Source organism: Crotalus tigris, unplaced genomic scaffold (assembly GCF_016545835.1).
Source record: "Crotalus tigris isolate CLP2741 ecotype Arizona unplaced genomic scaffold, ASM1654583v1 scf7180000019500.377444, whole genome shotgun sequence".
NCBI classification, from domain to species: Eukaryota; Metazoa; Chordata; class Lepidosauria; order Squamata; family Viperidae; genus Crotalus; species Crotalus tigris.
The window spans coordinates 303,868-318,350 of record NW_024097568.1 but is presented as its reverse complement, the minus strand read 5'-3'; the positions used below and the strand labels follow the sequence as shown (position 1 = coordinate 318,350).

The following is a 14,483-nucleotide window of genomic DNA, read 5'->3' as shown; positions in this document are numbered from 1 at the left end:
GAAATATTTGACATTTCAGAACTTGCTTGATTAAAATCCCATTTTTTTTAAAACTCTGGTGGGATTTCAAGGCCGCAAATATTTCGCAGAAATGTGGAGACTTGGGGAAAATGGAGGGGGGAGACCTTTGAGAAAACTGTCGTTTTTCTAGTTTTCCTCTAGGCCAGGAGTAGGCAACCTTGGCTCTTTTATGACTCTTGGACTTCAACTCCCAGAATTCCTGAGCCAGCATGACTCAGCTTAGAAACTTCTCCCTTTCCCCTCATCATGGCTGGCTCAGGAATTCTGGGAGTTGAAGTCCACGAGTCATAAAAGAACCAAGGTTGCCTACCCCTGCTCTAGGCCAAGGCTTTTCAACCAGTGGTACGGGTACCACCTGTGGTACATTGGCACCTGGCAGGTGGTACACGACCATCCTAGAACAGTGGTAGTGGGGGAGGGGAATGGGATGAACTGGTGGCAGTACCTCACAAGCCTGAGGAAGAGTTGGCTGGAGCTGCAGGGCTGTCAGGGCTCAGTGGAAGTGCCAGGATCAGTTCCAGGCTCCAGCTGGAGCTTGGCGCTGATCCTGACCCTTCTCCTGAGCCCAGAAGAAGCGCCGATCAGGTGGAATGTTGCAGCATCTCCAGGGTCTTGTGATTTACATTCAGATGCTTGGCAACTGATTCATATTTATGACGGTCACAGTGTCCCAGGGTCATGTGACTTGAGCAAAACCTGCTGCAACCACCCAGCAGACGGGGGGAATAAAAACTAAACACCCCCCACCCCTGCTGCCAATCCTCACAACAATAAAATGTCTCACAACAATGAAAACCTCGGACAGGAGGAAGAGCGCCACCAGGTGGGCAGGCAGGTGTCTTGCTTGGCTGTGGCTTGGGGGGCACTTTTTTCAGTGTCATTGTAACATCAAACAGTCATTAAGTGAACTGTTGTAAGTTGAGGACTAGCTGTACTTCATCACTTTTTTCCTTTTTGGGGGGGGGATTATCAAGTTTTTGACCCCTTGCTAGGCGACTGGTGGTACTCGGTTATTGCCATATCCTAAAAGTGGTACAATGGGTGAAAAAGTTGAAAAGCCCTGCTCTAGGTCTTTGTTTGTTTCTTTAAATTGAAACTTGAGAGGGGTTACAATGAAATATTTAGGACAGTGATGGCGAACCTATGGCTCGGGTGCCAGAGGCGGCACTCAGAGCCCTCTCTGTGGACACAAGTGCTTTTGCCCCAGCCTAGCCTCCCCCCGCAGCCCCCTCCTTTCCAGCAGCCCCCCTGAAGGAGAGTCTCCCCCGAGCGTGGCCCACACGGAGCAGCGCAGCCAAAGACATGGCAGTCGGGCAGCGTAGACAAGACTCTGCCCTCACACCCCATCATGCAGTTGATGTCCTGTGGGCAGGCGGGGTGGGAGATGGGGGGGCAGAGTGGGGGCGGGGCAGGGGGATGGGTGGGTGCGGGGCCAGTTTTTGGGTACTCGGTCTCTAAAAGGTTCGCCTTCACTGATTTAGGGTAACAAATTTAAATCAGATCCGATGGTGATATATTGTTGGAATGTTTCCCCCCCCCACAATATTGTCTAATTTGTAATAAGAGAACCTACAAGGGAAGAGAGATTTCTGCCCATTATTCCAAGGTCTAGTGCAGGGGTAGTCCATGAGTCACAAAAGAGCCGAGGTTGCCTACCCCTGGTCTAGTGCTTGATACAGTCCTTGACTTACAACTATAGAGGCTGGAATTACAGTTATACATTGTGCTGGTCATAAAGCAGTTCACCATATGAATCTTTTGTGGCAGTCATTTAAGCAAACCCATTGCCCTCAATGCGCAGTGTCTTTTGCAGAAAACGAGGAGTAAATGCTGGTTTCCAGCAAAACAGTTGTAAATTGTGGTCACGTGATTGCAGGACTTGGAAAAGGCCATAAATGAAGGCCTGTTGTCCAGCACCCAAAAGGCAATCATGTGGCTACGTGGGAGTAATGCTTTTTTTCTTAAAAAAAAAAAAAAAATGTGTCGAACTCACACACATCATACAACCCGCCTTGCCTACCCTACAAGGTTCCATCCAAAAAAGGTGCCAGAACTCTGTTCTGGGCGTTCTATGAGGAAAAAAAAGCTCTGCCTATTTGAACTTTGAATCTGGGTCATAAGTAGCCCTGTGGAGGTCCATTATAATTATTAAGGGTTGCCCAGCCAACTACTTGTAAATCAAGGACAACCCGTATGCATGATTTTAAAGCAGCAAGACAAATTTGTCAGTTAATAGTTGTAGGGGGAAAAAAAATATGGAACATTTGAAATATTTCCAGTTTCATTCCTGGGGACTGTGGAGAAATTTCTGCCTGGCTTTGAAATTTCTAGAATTTTTTTACATCTTTTCCAAACTTGTTCTCTGCTAAAGAATTTCAAGACTGTACTCAAAATTTCAAGATACAGAAGATATAATAAATAGAGGTTTGAAAAAGTGGGTAACAGTTTTTTGGGGGGGATTTTTATGAACTCTCATTTATCAGCTAAAAGGTTGTGAGTGTTGGGAAGAGGATAAATTAATATGAGTTGTTTTGTACGTGATGCTCCACAAACATGGATATATCCTTCAATGCCACTTCCAAGGCTGAATTAAAATACAAATCTGTCTTTGCCTGCTCTATTGCTGGCAGGTAGATTCCATGATATAACCCAGGATTGCGAGAAATAGACAAAAGTCTAGTTTTCAGTATCTGCAAGAAAAAGTGAATGAAAACAAGGCGTAATAAATTTGTCTCTGTTGGACCATATTCACAATTGGAATATTAATACATATGGAGTTTAGAAAAAAAACACAGAGAAGAGCAACTAAGATGATCAAAGGCCTGGAGACTAAAACATACAAAAAAACAGCTGCAGGACTTGGGTTTGGCTAGTCTAAAGAAAAGATGAAACAGGGGAGACATGATAGCAGTGTTCCAGTATTTGAGGGGCTGCCACAAGGAAGAGGGGGTCACGTTATTCACCAAAGCACCAAAGGGCAGGACGAGAAACAATGGTTGGAAACTGGTCAAGGAGAGAAGCAACCTGGAATTAAGGAAAAACTTCTTGACAGTGAGGACAATCAAACAGTGGAACAGCTTGCCTCCAGAAATCCAATCCAATCCTATCCAATCCAATCCAATCGAGAAGTTTATGGTTACACAGCCATAAGGATGTTACCTCAGTTCACAGACTTAATGGAGAAGATACAGTATTTTTTGCCTCATAGTGACTAATGCTAGCATTATCCAGTTATTAATTTGCAGACTTTAAATCTGTAAGAACACACTTAGGAGATGGTCAAGGGAAGGAAAGCAAAGCAAAGTGAGTGCACCAACTTTAAAATTTGCAGAATTGGTTTGATTGCTTCTCATAATATTGGAGCAGAAGAAGGAATAAGTGATTCTCATTGCTTGTCCAGTCCTCTCATTTGGACCTAAATAAACAATATCTCATAATGAGAGTTTCATCATTGTAGGTTCTTGGTCTTGAACTTAACATAGTCAAATGCTTTCAAACTTTTTTTTTTTTTTCATTATAGATTGTATGGTCCAGATTTGGCATTTTTATTTTCAGTTCTTTCAATATTTGTGTAAAATACCTAAAATCTCGAGACAATTTTCCCATATAAACCTATCAGTTTTCCCTGTACAGATAATTACATTTGAATTGGATTAAAGACTCAAGAGACATTGTTAGATAGAAAAGGGTTGGGGGGGGCAGGTGTTTATCTTACTCACTACAAATCCTTGCAAAGAGGGGGAAAAAGCAGTTTTACAAATCAGTTGGGATGTGGAAATTAATGTCTTAAGCAAAACTTTCATTAGAATGAAATGCTTTTCGGATTAAAGGAAACTCTGGGTCTGATTTTACTGTATTAACAAAAAGGCCTATAGAAGCTATAGAAAAGGTTATGCTTAGTTTGACTGTTACGATTCTGGCCTTCAAGTCCATGTGATAAAGCTAACCGCTAAAGGGCTTGCGGTTTCTATACTTAAATGTTTACTAAAATCTGTGGTTCCGCTGTTTTTATCTCAGTTATTGATGGAGACAATCTCTTGAAAGGCATCACTTTAATGCAGGCAAAGCCTTGTTGTGTGGAGCATTAATAAAGATAGCAAGGCTCATGTTGATGGTCCTCTCACAAGAAGATTAATTCTCTGAGGTTATCAAAAGAAGTCATCCTTTTATCCATTATCTAAATGCACTCGGTGATACTGTGGTCTGCAATACGGATTTATTAAAGAAACAATCCTTGCTTAGCCTATTGTGCTGTGCGTAAAATTCGGTAATTCCTTTATTTGACCTGAATTTTTGGGTATTGTGTCCATGATCTGGGAACATGGGATTTTAATCCTTAGCATTATGAAAAGACCTTAATCACACACTCATGTATTATTCTGAGCTAGGAGACTACAACGGAAACACAAAGCTTACTAGCAGCACAGTATGTAATCTAGCGATTAAAGAAGGTAAATCCTACTTATTCGACTTTGAAAATCTGATTAGATTCCCCTTGTTGGTCTAGCCCTGTTATATCTACAACTAAATCGGCGTGCTGCATAGGTAAATAGCCCACTGGAAACTTTTTTGAGTGTTACATTGATACCCAGTTTTGCTTAAACCAGAAGTGAATATGAAAGGGACAACGTTCTTGCGTTGTTTTTTGTGATCTTAAAAACCTAGCCTAGGTGTCTGGATTCTCCAGATAGCGAAAAAGAGGAAATTATAGGATATACTTTGCAACTATACATTACAACTATACATTGCAATGTTACAGACTTGAGCAGTTTGTAACTTTCAGATTGCAATTCTCTTCTTTTTAGGATTTGACATAGGTTGCTGTTGACTACCGTATTAACAAAACGGTAGGTGCTCTTTACGGCCATTTAGAGAACTTCGGTGTAGTTTGGAAGGCATATGCCAACTTTTAAAACAATTCCAAATGTAAGGCATGCTGGCTGAGGAATTCTGGGAGTTGGAAGTCCAAGAGTCATAAAAAGGGCCAAATTTGAAGAGGCCTGACCTAAGCTCAGAGAGTACCAAGGACTTCTGAGTTCAACCCTGAGCTGTATATTTTCAGTCATTTTTTGTAAGACACTTTTCAAAATCTAATTCAATCTCTTACATTACAAGGAGAAAGAAATCAAGGGGATGCCCAGCAACTCAAAAAAACCAATTTGATTTGTAAAACTGAGCTTATTTCACTTGCTATGCCACAGCAATCATGAGGACCACTTCTTCGTTATTTTGAACTAATTATGTTTCCACCCATATCGGTAACAGGAATTATCTTCTGCTCTTGCTGGGTGATTGGCCTACGTATAGATCAGGGCTTTTCAACCGGTGGTATGCGTACCACCAATGATACGTGAGCACCTGGCTGGTGGTACGCGTAGAACGGGTTGAAAAAAATGTAAAAAAAAAAAAAGTTAAAAAACCCGACCATGGCAAAAAATAGATAAAATCTGATATGATTAGGATAGCGTTTCCTGCTTGATTGTTTGTCTGAGTTGGTAGTTCGTTGATTAGGGTGTTGTTTACTGTTTGATTCTTTGTCTGCTGTTAATCCTGGTGTTAACTCCTTGCTTAGCTGGGTGTTGATTGCTGGCAAAGAGACTCCTGGTCTTGACTGTTTCTTTTTTAGTTCCACAAAAATTACTTGATAATGACTCGAACAGCTGGAGTTTGCATTTCTGGCTTGTCACTTTATTGTTATTTGTATACACGCCTGTTCTATTTTTAAAGTATGGCTCCTTATTAAATACGTTGGAGATGCGTGACTTAATTTTAGGAGAACGTGACTGTTGTGCCAACAGATTCAGAGCAGGAAACGAGTAGCTGATAAAACGCAACCCTTTTTTTTTTTTAAACTGCCTATTTTTAAACCACTCCAAAAGTTTTTCTGCCTGACCGTCTTACAGAACGCTGGCAAAAAATACATACATAAAAGCACGTAACACTTTAAAACTTGAATGATCATTCCTGGCTAAATGTAAATGGCAGTGTGTATCATTTAAGGCAGTGGTTCTCAACCTTTTTAATGCCGCAACCCCCAACCGGTCGTAAATCGAGGACTACTCAACCGGTCGTAAGTTGAGGACTACTCAACTGGTGCAGCACCGTTTGCAGAATGGGGCTTTTGCCGGGCTCAGCAGGGCAGAGACAGCCTGGACAATTCCTATTGGCTTTCAAAAGCCAATAGAATAAAAGGGAGTCTATTCTATTGGCTTTCAAAAGCCAATAGAATAAAAGGGAGTAGCACAGATAAGGAAAAGGGGAAAAAATGGCGGACTGCGTTGTTGGGCGACCCCCGTGAAATGGTCGTTCAACCCCAAATGGGGTTCCAACCCACAGGTTGAGAACCACTGATTTAAGGGAAGAAATAGCTACGTGCAGATGTCCGAACGGTACAAAATGCTCTTCTAAGGTTGCCTTCCTTAAACAGAATTCTGTGTTTTAGATAAGCGTGAGGAAGACTTTTGAATTTCAGTAAAGAATTGGGAATAAAGGGAATGGGGCATATCCTTAGGCCAGAGTTAATTATGTTCCACAAAAAATGCTCCACTTCCTAGAGTAGAAGAGGGAGAAGAAAAAAAAGTAAAATCAGGCAAAGCAAAGACTTTCATACAGGAATGGTCCCCAGCTTTTCCAGGTTTGTGGACCTGTGGGGAGAGGGGGGAATAGACGGGACGTAGCCCAATATCTGGCCATGGCCCCGGGGGTTGGTGACCCCTGTTAAGCAGCATAAACTTTTAGGGTGCAAGACTCGCTATCCAATATGTTTCTTGGGCTGGATCTGGTGGTTATGGAAGTGGGAGATCAATTGCCCTCCTGAAGTCTTGCCTGCTTTAAATGAAGATATATTTGCTGTTGTTTAGGAAAGTTAATTCTAAAACAAAGTTTTGTATTTCCTGTTACAGAAATTGATAAGTTCCAGAAAGGTGAAAGCAAAGAAGAAGAAAAGTTCATTGATGTCGTGATTAATAAAAACATGAAACTGGGACAAAAAGTATTAATTCCAGTCAAGCAATTTCCTAAGGTGAGTTCAGTGCCTACTCAAGCTGATTTGCTGTCGTTTCTGCTCGTTGTATTTGATACTGTGCACTATGACTGTATATATTTTTAGATTTGACAGTATGGCTAGAAAGAATCATGCAATCTTTCCACAAATGTTAGGAAATATAGATTCAGTTTTATTTTATTTTAATTTTTTTTAAAAAAAATATTACCTGAGAATATTCACTAATCAGTTAAAACGAATAATAATCTGATAATTAGTGCTATCTATGTATTTATAAAATGTTCATGTTACAAACCAATGCAAATGAACACTGTTAATACTCCATTTCAGTTTTTGGCATTCCCTTTTGTAAGAGAAGCGTAATTGTAATGAGCCAAGAGAACTATTTATTCAATTTCTGTAGCTGTCCACTTCGATCAATGATTCTCAATTCAAAAAAAATGTATTACAATCAAAATACTGTACTAGAAACATTTTAAAATCATAAAAACAATAGAAGCATCCAAAGTAAATACTATTTTATTTTTACTAATAAATAACTATTGCTAATTTACTAATAAATAACTGTTGCAGAGAACTGACCATTTGAGGGAAACTGAATTTCCAGGATTTCCGGGAAGGAGAAAGCATTTCTGCTGTTTCAGAATGGGGGTTGCTTCTGGTTTGGAGAGTTAACTCCAGAAAAACAACAGGTAGTTTGTCAGAGCATGTACCATATATTCCGGCATATAAGACGACTTTTGAGAGCGTCGAAACAGCCTCTGAACTTGGGAGTCGTCTTATACGCCAGGTCGTTTTATACGCCAAGTCGTCTTATACGCTGGAAATAAGGTAGTTTCTGGCATATAAGACGACTTTCTAGGCATGCGACTCGGCATCGATCGTCTTATATGCCAGAAATACCGGTAGTTTCTGGTGTATAAGACGACTTTCTAGGCATGCGACTCAGCGTCGATTGTCTTGCGACCCGACGTCAAACTCGGGGATTGTCTTATATGCCGGGTCGCCCTATATGCTGGAATATACAGTACAGTCTTATTGTGCTGAGGTAACTCAGGAGTAAATACAGTAAACAGTGGTTTGTAATTAAATGGTGATTTATATTATGCTATCTACAAATATACACTAGAAACAAAATACATACACGTGGTGAAACAGCAAATTCCAACACGCAGCAGTTACAGCAGTCAAACAAATGAGAGAAAGACTCCATGCAAAAAACTTCCCTTTTATACTCAGACTCTTAAAGGGATACACACACCTGCTGGAGTTTTTTGCTGAAGTTCTCTTTCCGTTTGACTGCTGTAACTGCTGTGTATTGGAGTTTGCTGTTTCACCATGTTGTACGTATTTTATTTCTAGTGTATATAGTAGATAGTGTAATATAAATCACCATTTAATTACAAACCACTGTTTACTGTATTTACTCCTGGGTTACCTTAGCGCAATAAGACTGTGCATGCTCTGACATAGTTTTTGACTTCTGGCCGGTTACTTAGCAACCATTGGAAGTTACAAAGGACACCTCTAGAAGTTACTTACAATCCAGTTTTGGAATTGCAACAGTTGCAATACTCCCCTGTTGGTCATATGACTACTTTTTGGGAGCTTCGCAACTAGCTCACCTTTACAAAGGGTTGCAGCATTCCATGGTCATGTTGCTGTAATTTACTATGTTTTTTGCTGAAATCTGGTCTTTTCAGCTGGTTTCTAGCAGAAAAGAAGAATATATGGGAATATATGGATTTGTTTAATGACCACTGCAAAGAAAATGTCATACAATTGGGTCTGCCCACGTGGAGGCCCTGTAACGACAGAAATCCTGGATTGAATTATGGTTGTAAATCAAGGGCTACCTGTATAAGAACAATGCGATCAGCACAGAACGGTCGATCCTGCACATCCCTCGGCTAGAAAATAAATTAACTGGTGATTTGAATTAAGAATGTAGCAGGTATTTAATTCTGATGGTTATGTATGCAGAAGCACGGCTTTTGACACTTCTGACAGATGTTTCCAGCCATACCTCAAGATGCCCTTAATTACATTTCTGTTCTTGTTTAAATAGAACCAAACCAGCTGAAGATGGCTGATCCATTTTTTTTTTTTTGTGGGTGTTGCGAGCTGTATATATGCCTTTTTCTAAAAGGAAGAGCTTGAGATTTTTTTAGAATTTGTTGCCTTGTAGCAATAAGAATCCAATTCAATTTAATTCAATTCTGAATAGAGCTGGAAGTGACGTTGGAGGTCTTTTAGTCCAGCCCCCTGCTCAAATTGCCAATGGTTACAGCTTATTTTATTGATAGCAAAGGGAAGGCTGGTTCAATCACAATAATTAATTGTGTCCTGACATGCTAACCACCATGGTGCCATTCTTTGGGAAGACTCAATGGGAACAGTGTCTGTTGCTGTGTATCCTCAAAAATAGGGGGGGGGGATTGGTTTTCTAAATTGCTTGCATCAAGTAACAAAACTAGAGTTTTAATATTTCATAATTGATACTTTGGGTCAGTCTGCAATGCTCAGGCTTCAGATTTATATCTTAAAGAAGCTGCTTGACATCGTGAAATAGATTTCTTGCACTCTTTACAGTAAATGAGTAATTCCTCGTTTTACAAATGCACTGAAGATTTATTTATCCTGCTTTCCCTTAATGGAGCACCTAGCCGAGTATTTCAGGCCGTCCGTTTACTGCAGAAAGAAGCCTTGCAATCATTAAATCATGACAGGATTTGGATTATATTGACCAACGTTCCATTAAACTGAAAACTAGATCTTTATGTATGTTAACTATGGGGCATGTTTCAAGCAAAGATAGTTTCTGATAAAGTGAGGGAATTGTTGACAAGGCATTACTGATATCTGGAGGGTTTTTTTTTTAAAGGTATTCTTACTAAATGAGGCTGAATCTGTATAATAAAGCTTAATAGCAGTTCCCCTACTCTCTTCCCAGTAACTGTCATGGCTTTCTCAAAGATTAAAAGTTTGCAAATGCTGCTGAATTTTTTGCTATTCCCCCTGTAAATTGTCAAAAGTCCCACGAAGAAGCCGTGCTATCTGCAATGAACAATACCTAGATCAGTGGCTTTTCTACACCACAGCCCTTCTTTTAAATGCCTTTTGTGGCCATCAAGACTTAACTCAAGATTTTTGGGGGGGAGGGCTGTGATGACATCACACACCCCCAGAGGTCCGCAGACCACAAGCTGAAAACCATTGCCTAAATCATCAATTAAGAGGCAGCTTTTGTGAATTTGACATCCTCCAGTTTGGTTGGACCTTTTCTCCCATAATTCCTAGCTAGACTAATTTTTGGGATTACAATTCCCAGCCAAGCTAATTTAGCCCCAGATTGGGGGAGGCTACACATAAGTTGTGTGGTTATTCAGAGTTTACATCGTTGATGAATATAGTTTTGGGTGAAGTGTCCACAGCTTTATTTCCTCCATATATTGTCTCTGTCCAGCTTGTTCCTTAGCTCAGGGATCCCCAACCCCCGGTCCGTGGACTAGTACCGGGCCGCGGCATGCCATCAATCAATCAGCACAAACAGGAAAGCCCCATCTGCGGGATGCAGGTAGCACACAAAACCACGTCCCCTCCGGTCCACAGAAAAACGTCTCTCCACGGAATCGGTCCCTGGTGCCCAAAAGGTTGGGGACTTCTGCCTTAGCTAATTAAACATCCGTAAGTGTCTCTCCTCTTTTTGTTAAAACAAACCAAAGCCAAACCAGGGGCTAAGGAGCAAATGCATTTTACCAAAGAGCACTTTATAATATCTTAAGTAACAACAACAGCAGCAATAATAATAAAGTTGGAAGAGACCTTGGAGGTCATCTAGTCCAGTGGTTCTCAACCTGTGGGTCGGGACCCCATTTGGGGTCGAACGACTATTTCACGGGGGTCGCCAAACTAAGGCTGTCCGCTATTTTTTTCCCCTTTTCTTTGGCCACAACCCTGGCACCCAGTGATGTATAAGTGGTTGGGGGTCACCACAACATGGGGAACTGTATTATGGGGTCGTGGCATTAGAAAGGTTGAGAACCACTGATCTAGTCCAACCCCCTGCTCAGGCAAGAAACCCTATACCATTTCAGACAAATGGCTGTCCAGTCTGTTCTTAAAAACTTCCAGTGTTGGAGCATTCACTGCTTCTAGAGGCAGGTTGTTCCACTGGTTAATTGTTCTAACTGTCAGGAAGTTTCTCCTTAGTTCTAGGTTGCTTCTCTCCTTGATTCATTTCCATCTGTTGCTTTTTGTCCTGCCTTCAGGCATTTTGGAGAATAGCTTGACTCCCCTCTTCTTTGGGGCAGCCCCTGAGATACTGGAAGACTGCTATCATGTCCCCCCTTGTCCTTCTCTTCATTAAACTAAACATACCCAATTCCAGCAACTGTTCCTTGTATGTTTTAGCCTCCAGTCCCCTCATCATCCTTGTTGCTAAGTCATCCAACCAAAGTAATAACAATGTGCCAAAGTAGTAACAATGAATTCAGGGCGTTCAGTCATTTTTATCAAGGTTTTGAGTGATGCTGTGAAGATGTTATTAGTCGCTATAGCACAAGCATGGCCTAAGAATAAACAAATTTACAGAAATTGATCTCTCACAATGAAACATAGTATACAAATCTGAGGGAAACTAGTTGATGGCTGTATCTCCCCTCTGACACGTCTGGTTCTATAAAACTTGAGCACATGCAATTATATTTCACAATGTTTACAGCAACAATTTTAGTAAACAGTATTTCTTATCTATCGGAGACTGCCCCCTCAATTTGTTATCACCCATTTGGCTGTTAAGTCACTAGGAATGTGTTGCCCCCCTCAAATTCCCTAGGGATGCTCCATTCAAGGGTTAATTAATTTTACTAAACTTGCCAACCAGAGAAAATGGAAAAGGGATGTTCATCCCAAAGGTGCTTTTCCAAAAGACAAGTGGACTTATTTTTTTTCCCCTTGAAAATGTTTTGCTTCTCATTCAAGAAGCTTCTTCTGTTCTGACATCAGGTTTTCAAAGAAAAAAAAAAGCAAGAAAGTCCAGTTGCCTTTTGGAAAAGCACGTTTGGGACACCTATGACCCGGATGACTTGAGAATCTTCATAGAAGAGAAGGGAAGCTGTAGCTATACTTAGTGCTGTAGGTTGAATTCCAATCTACCTCACCCGAATCTCAATTTAATATGAATGATATTTATTTGTTGTTGTTGTTAATTGCGAAGTCGTGTCCTATCCATCTTTACCCCATGGACAATGTTGCTCCAGGTCTTCCTGTCCTCTACCATCTTCTGGAGTCCATTTAAGTTCATACCTACTGCTTCAGTGACTCCATCCAGCCATCTCATTCTCTGTCGTCCTGTTCTTCTATTGCCCTCCATCTTTCCCAGCATTAGGCTCTTCTCCAGTGAGTCCTTCCTTCTCACTAGGTGGCCAAAGTATTTGAGTTTCAACTTCAGGATGATATTTATTAGGATTGTCCAAATCATTTGGGGCGATGCTTCGTGGAACAGGCGAAGAAGCATCCCTCTGAACTTGTTCTTTATAACAGGGGTCCCCAACCTTTCTGGGTTGGCCCAGTGGTTAAGGAAGGGGCAGGCACCTTTATGTGTGCATGCGCACCCATGCAAATGTGACTGTGCGTGCCCAAGCATGCATACTCTGCAAATGAGTCTGCTAGCGCTGGCGTGAGGCTCACGGCTCGGCTAGTGCTGGCGCAACGCTCATGGTTGACTAACGCCGGTGTAAGGCTACCAGCTTGGCTAGGACTGGTGCGAGGCTCACAGCTCGGGTAGTGCCGGCGCAAGGAAGAGTGAGCGCGCACATACACGCATATGCACTGACCAGCCACTCACACGGCCCGATGGCCAAGAAGCCACAACCCAGTAGTGGGCCATGACCCCTAGGTTGGGGACCTCTGCTTTATAACATTTAGATGTCCTTTTGAAAGCTTGGAATGACCGTATCTGTCTAGATATGGACTAGATTGCTGTCTTAAGTGGAACTGCTGAGACTTTCCCAAGTAGCCACCTGAAATTAACAAATTAAATACAAGTAGGCTTATGGCCACAATTGAGCTCAACATTTCGGCTGCCTTAAGCTGAAGAATTGATAAAATTGATAAATTTGCCCCATTTAACAACCTTTCTTGCCACAGTGGTTAAGCGAATCACTGCACTTGTGAAGTCAGTAACCTGGCTGCTCAGTGAATCTGGATATCCCATTGACTTTGCTTGTCACAAGGTCGCAAAACCCCGGGACACTGCGACCATCATAAATAACACGTCAGTTACTAAGCGTCCGAATTTTGATCAAGTGACCGTGGGGATGCTGCAGTGGTTGTAAGTGTGAAAAATCGTAAGCCACTTTTTTTCAGTGCCCTTATAACTTTGAACAGTCCCTGAACAAATGGCAGTCGCTTTTTTACACTTTTTCTGTTGACCCACATCGTACACCCGTTCTTAGTACACTTAACACCATTTTTTTTTTAAATTTCTAGTGTGGAATTCATCTCTCTCCAGCACACACTCGGTAATTTCAACTCTGCCCCAAGAACCCTTTTCTAGTTAATTTCCCAATTCATGGTACTTTGGTCAAAAAGTTAGTTGGCTCATCTGCAGATGGGTCAATATGCAAATATATATGGGAAATATGGGTGTTTTTGCAAATATATATGAGAAATATAAGCATTACCGCATATGTACACAGGTAAGTCCATCGGCAGATAAGTTGAACTCCATTCTGGGTGTATGTTTTGGCCCCTAAAATTGAGTAAAAATATTACACTACATCGGAAGAAATGGATATGCAACAGCGGACAGGTATTATGTTCAGATTTGACGAAAGGAATAAAGAAAACGACCATAAGAATACGATGAATGTTTTTGGAATTCCTGCATCTAAAATATAATCTTGTTTTTTGTGTATTGTTATGCCTATCAGTGTGACACTGGGTCATTTCTTCAGTGCTATTATTGTAAATGCTGCACTTTTGGGGGGGATTAATTTAGCATCGTCATTTTTAAGAGATCCCTGATGTATTCTATAAGAAGAAATTACTCTTCTGCAATGACAGCTAAGCTTGCTCAGAATTTCTACATTACGTGACTGTCAAATGAGCTAAACATAGCCCATGACAATGAACCAGAGTGAAATATTACATAATACTTGCAAGCATTTTGAGTTTGTCAGAACTTTATATCAAACGAGGGGATTGATTTCCAGGAAAAGAAAAAAAGACGGAAGACGGGAAGAAGAAAAAAAAAAGAGTGATTCAAACTCTGTTCAGGATGTAATATTCTTGGGTGTAATGTAAGATAATTTCCAGATTTGCAGCGTACATCTTGAATTTCCAAGTACAACAATGTAACTTTAGATACGCTTGTCGTATTTAGTTGCACTATAAAGGGAATGCAATACTCTGCATCCTGCCTTGTTTTCTGAAAATGTAAAATTGCATCTGCTAA

General features: G+C 41.0%; 1 protein-coding gene across 1 annotated transcript in view; it reads left to right on the top strand.

The window, feature by feature from the left end:
• Window positions 1–14,483, top strand: part of KHDRBS3 (KH RNA binding domain containing, signal transduction associated 3) — a 106,586-nt gene that overhangs the window by 36,687 nt on the left and 55,416 nt on the right. Inside the window, exon 2 of the mRNA XM_039362976.1 lies at window positions 6,924–7,042. Within this exon, the coding sequence (XP_039218910.1) occupies window positions 6,924–7,042 (119 nt within the window). The remainder of the gene's footprint in view (window positions 1–6,923; window positions 7,043–14,483) is intronic.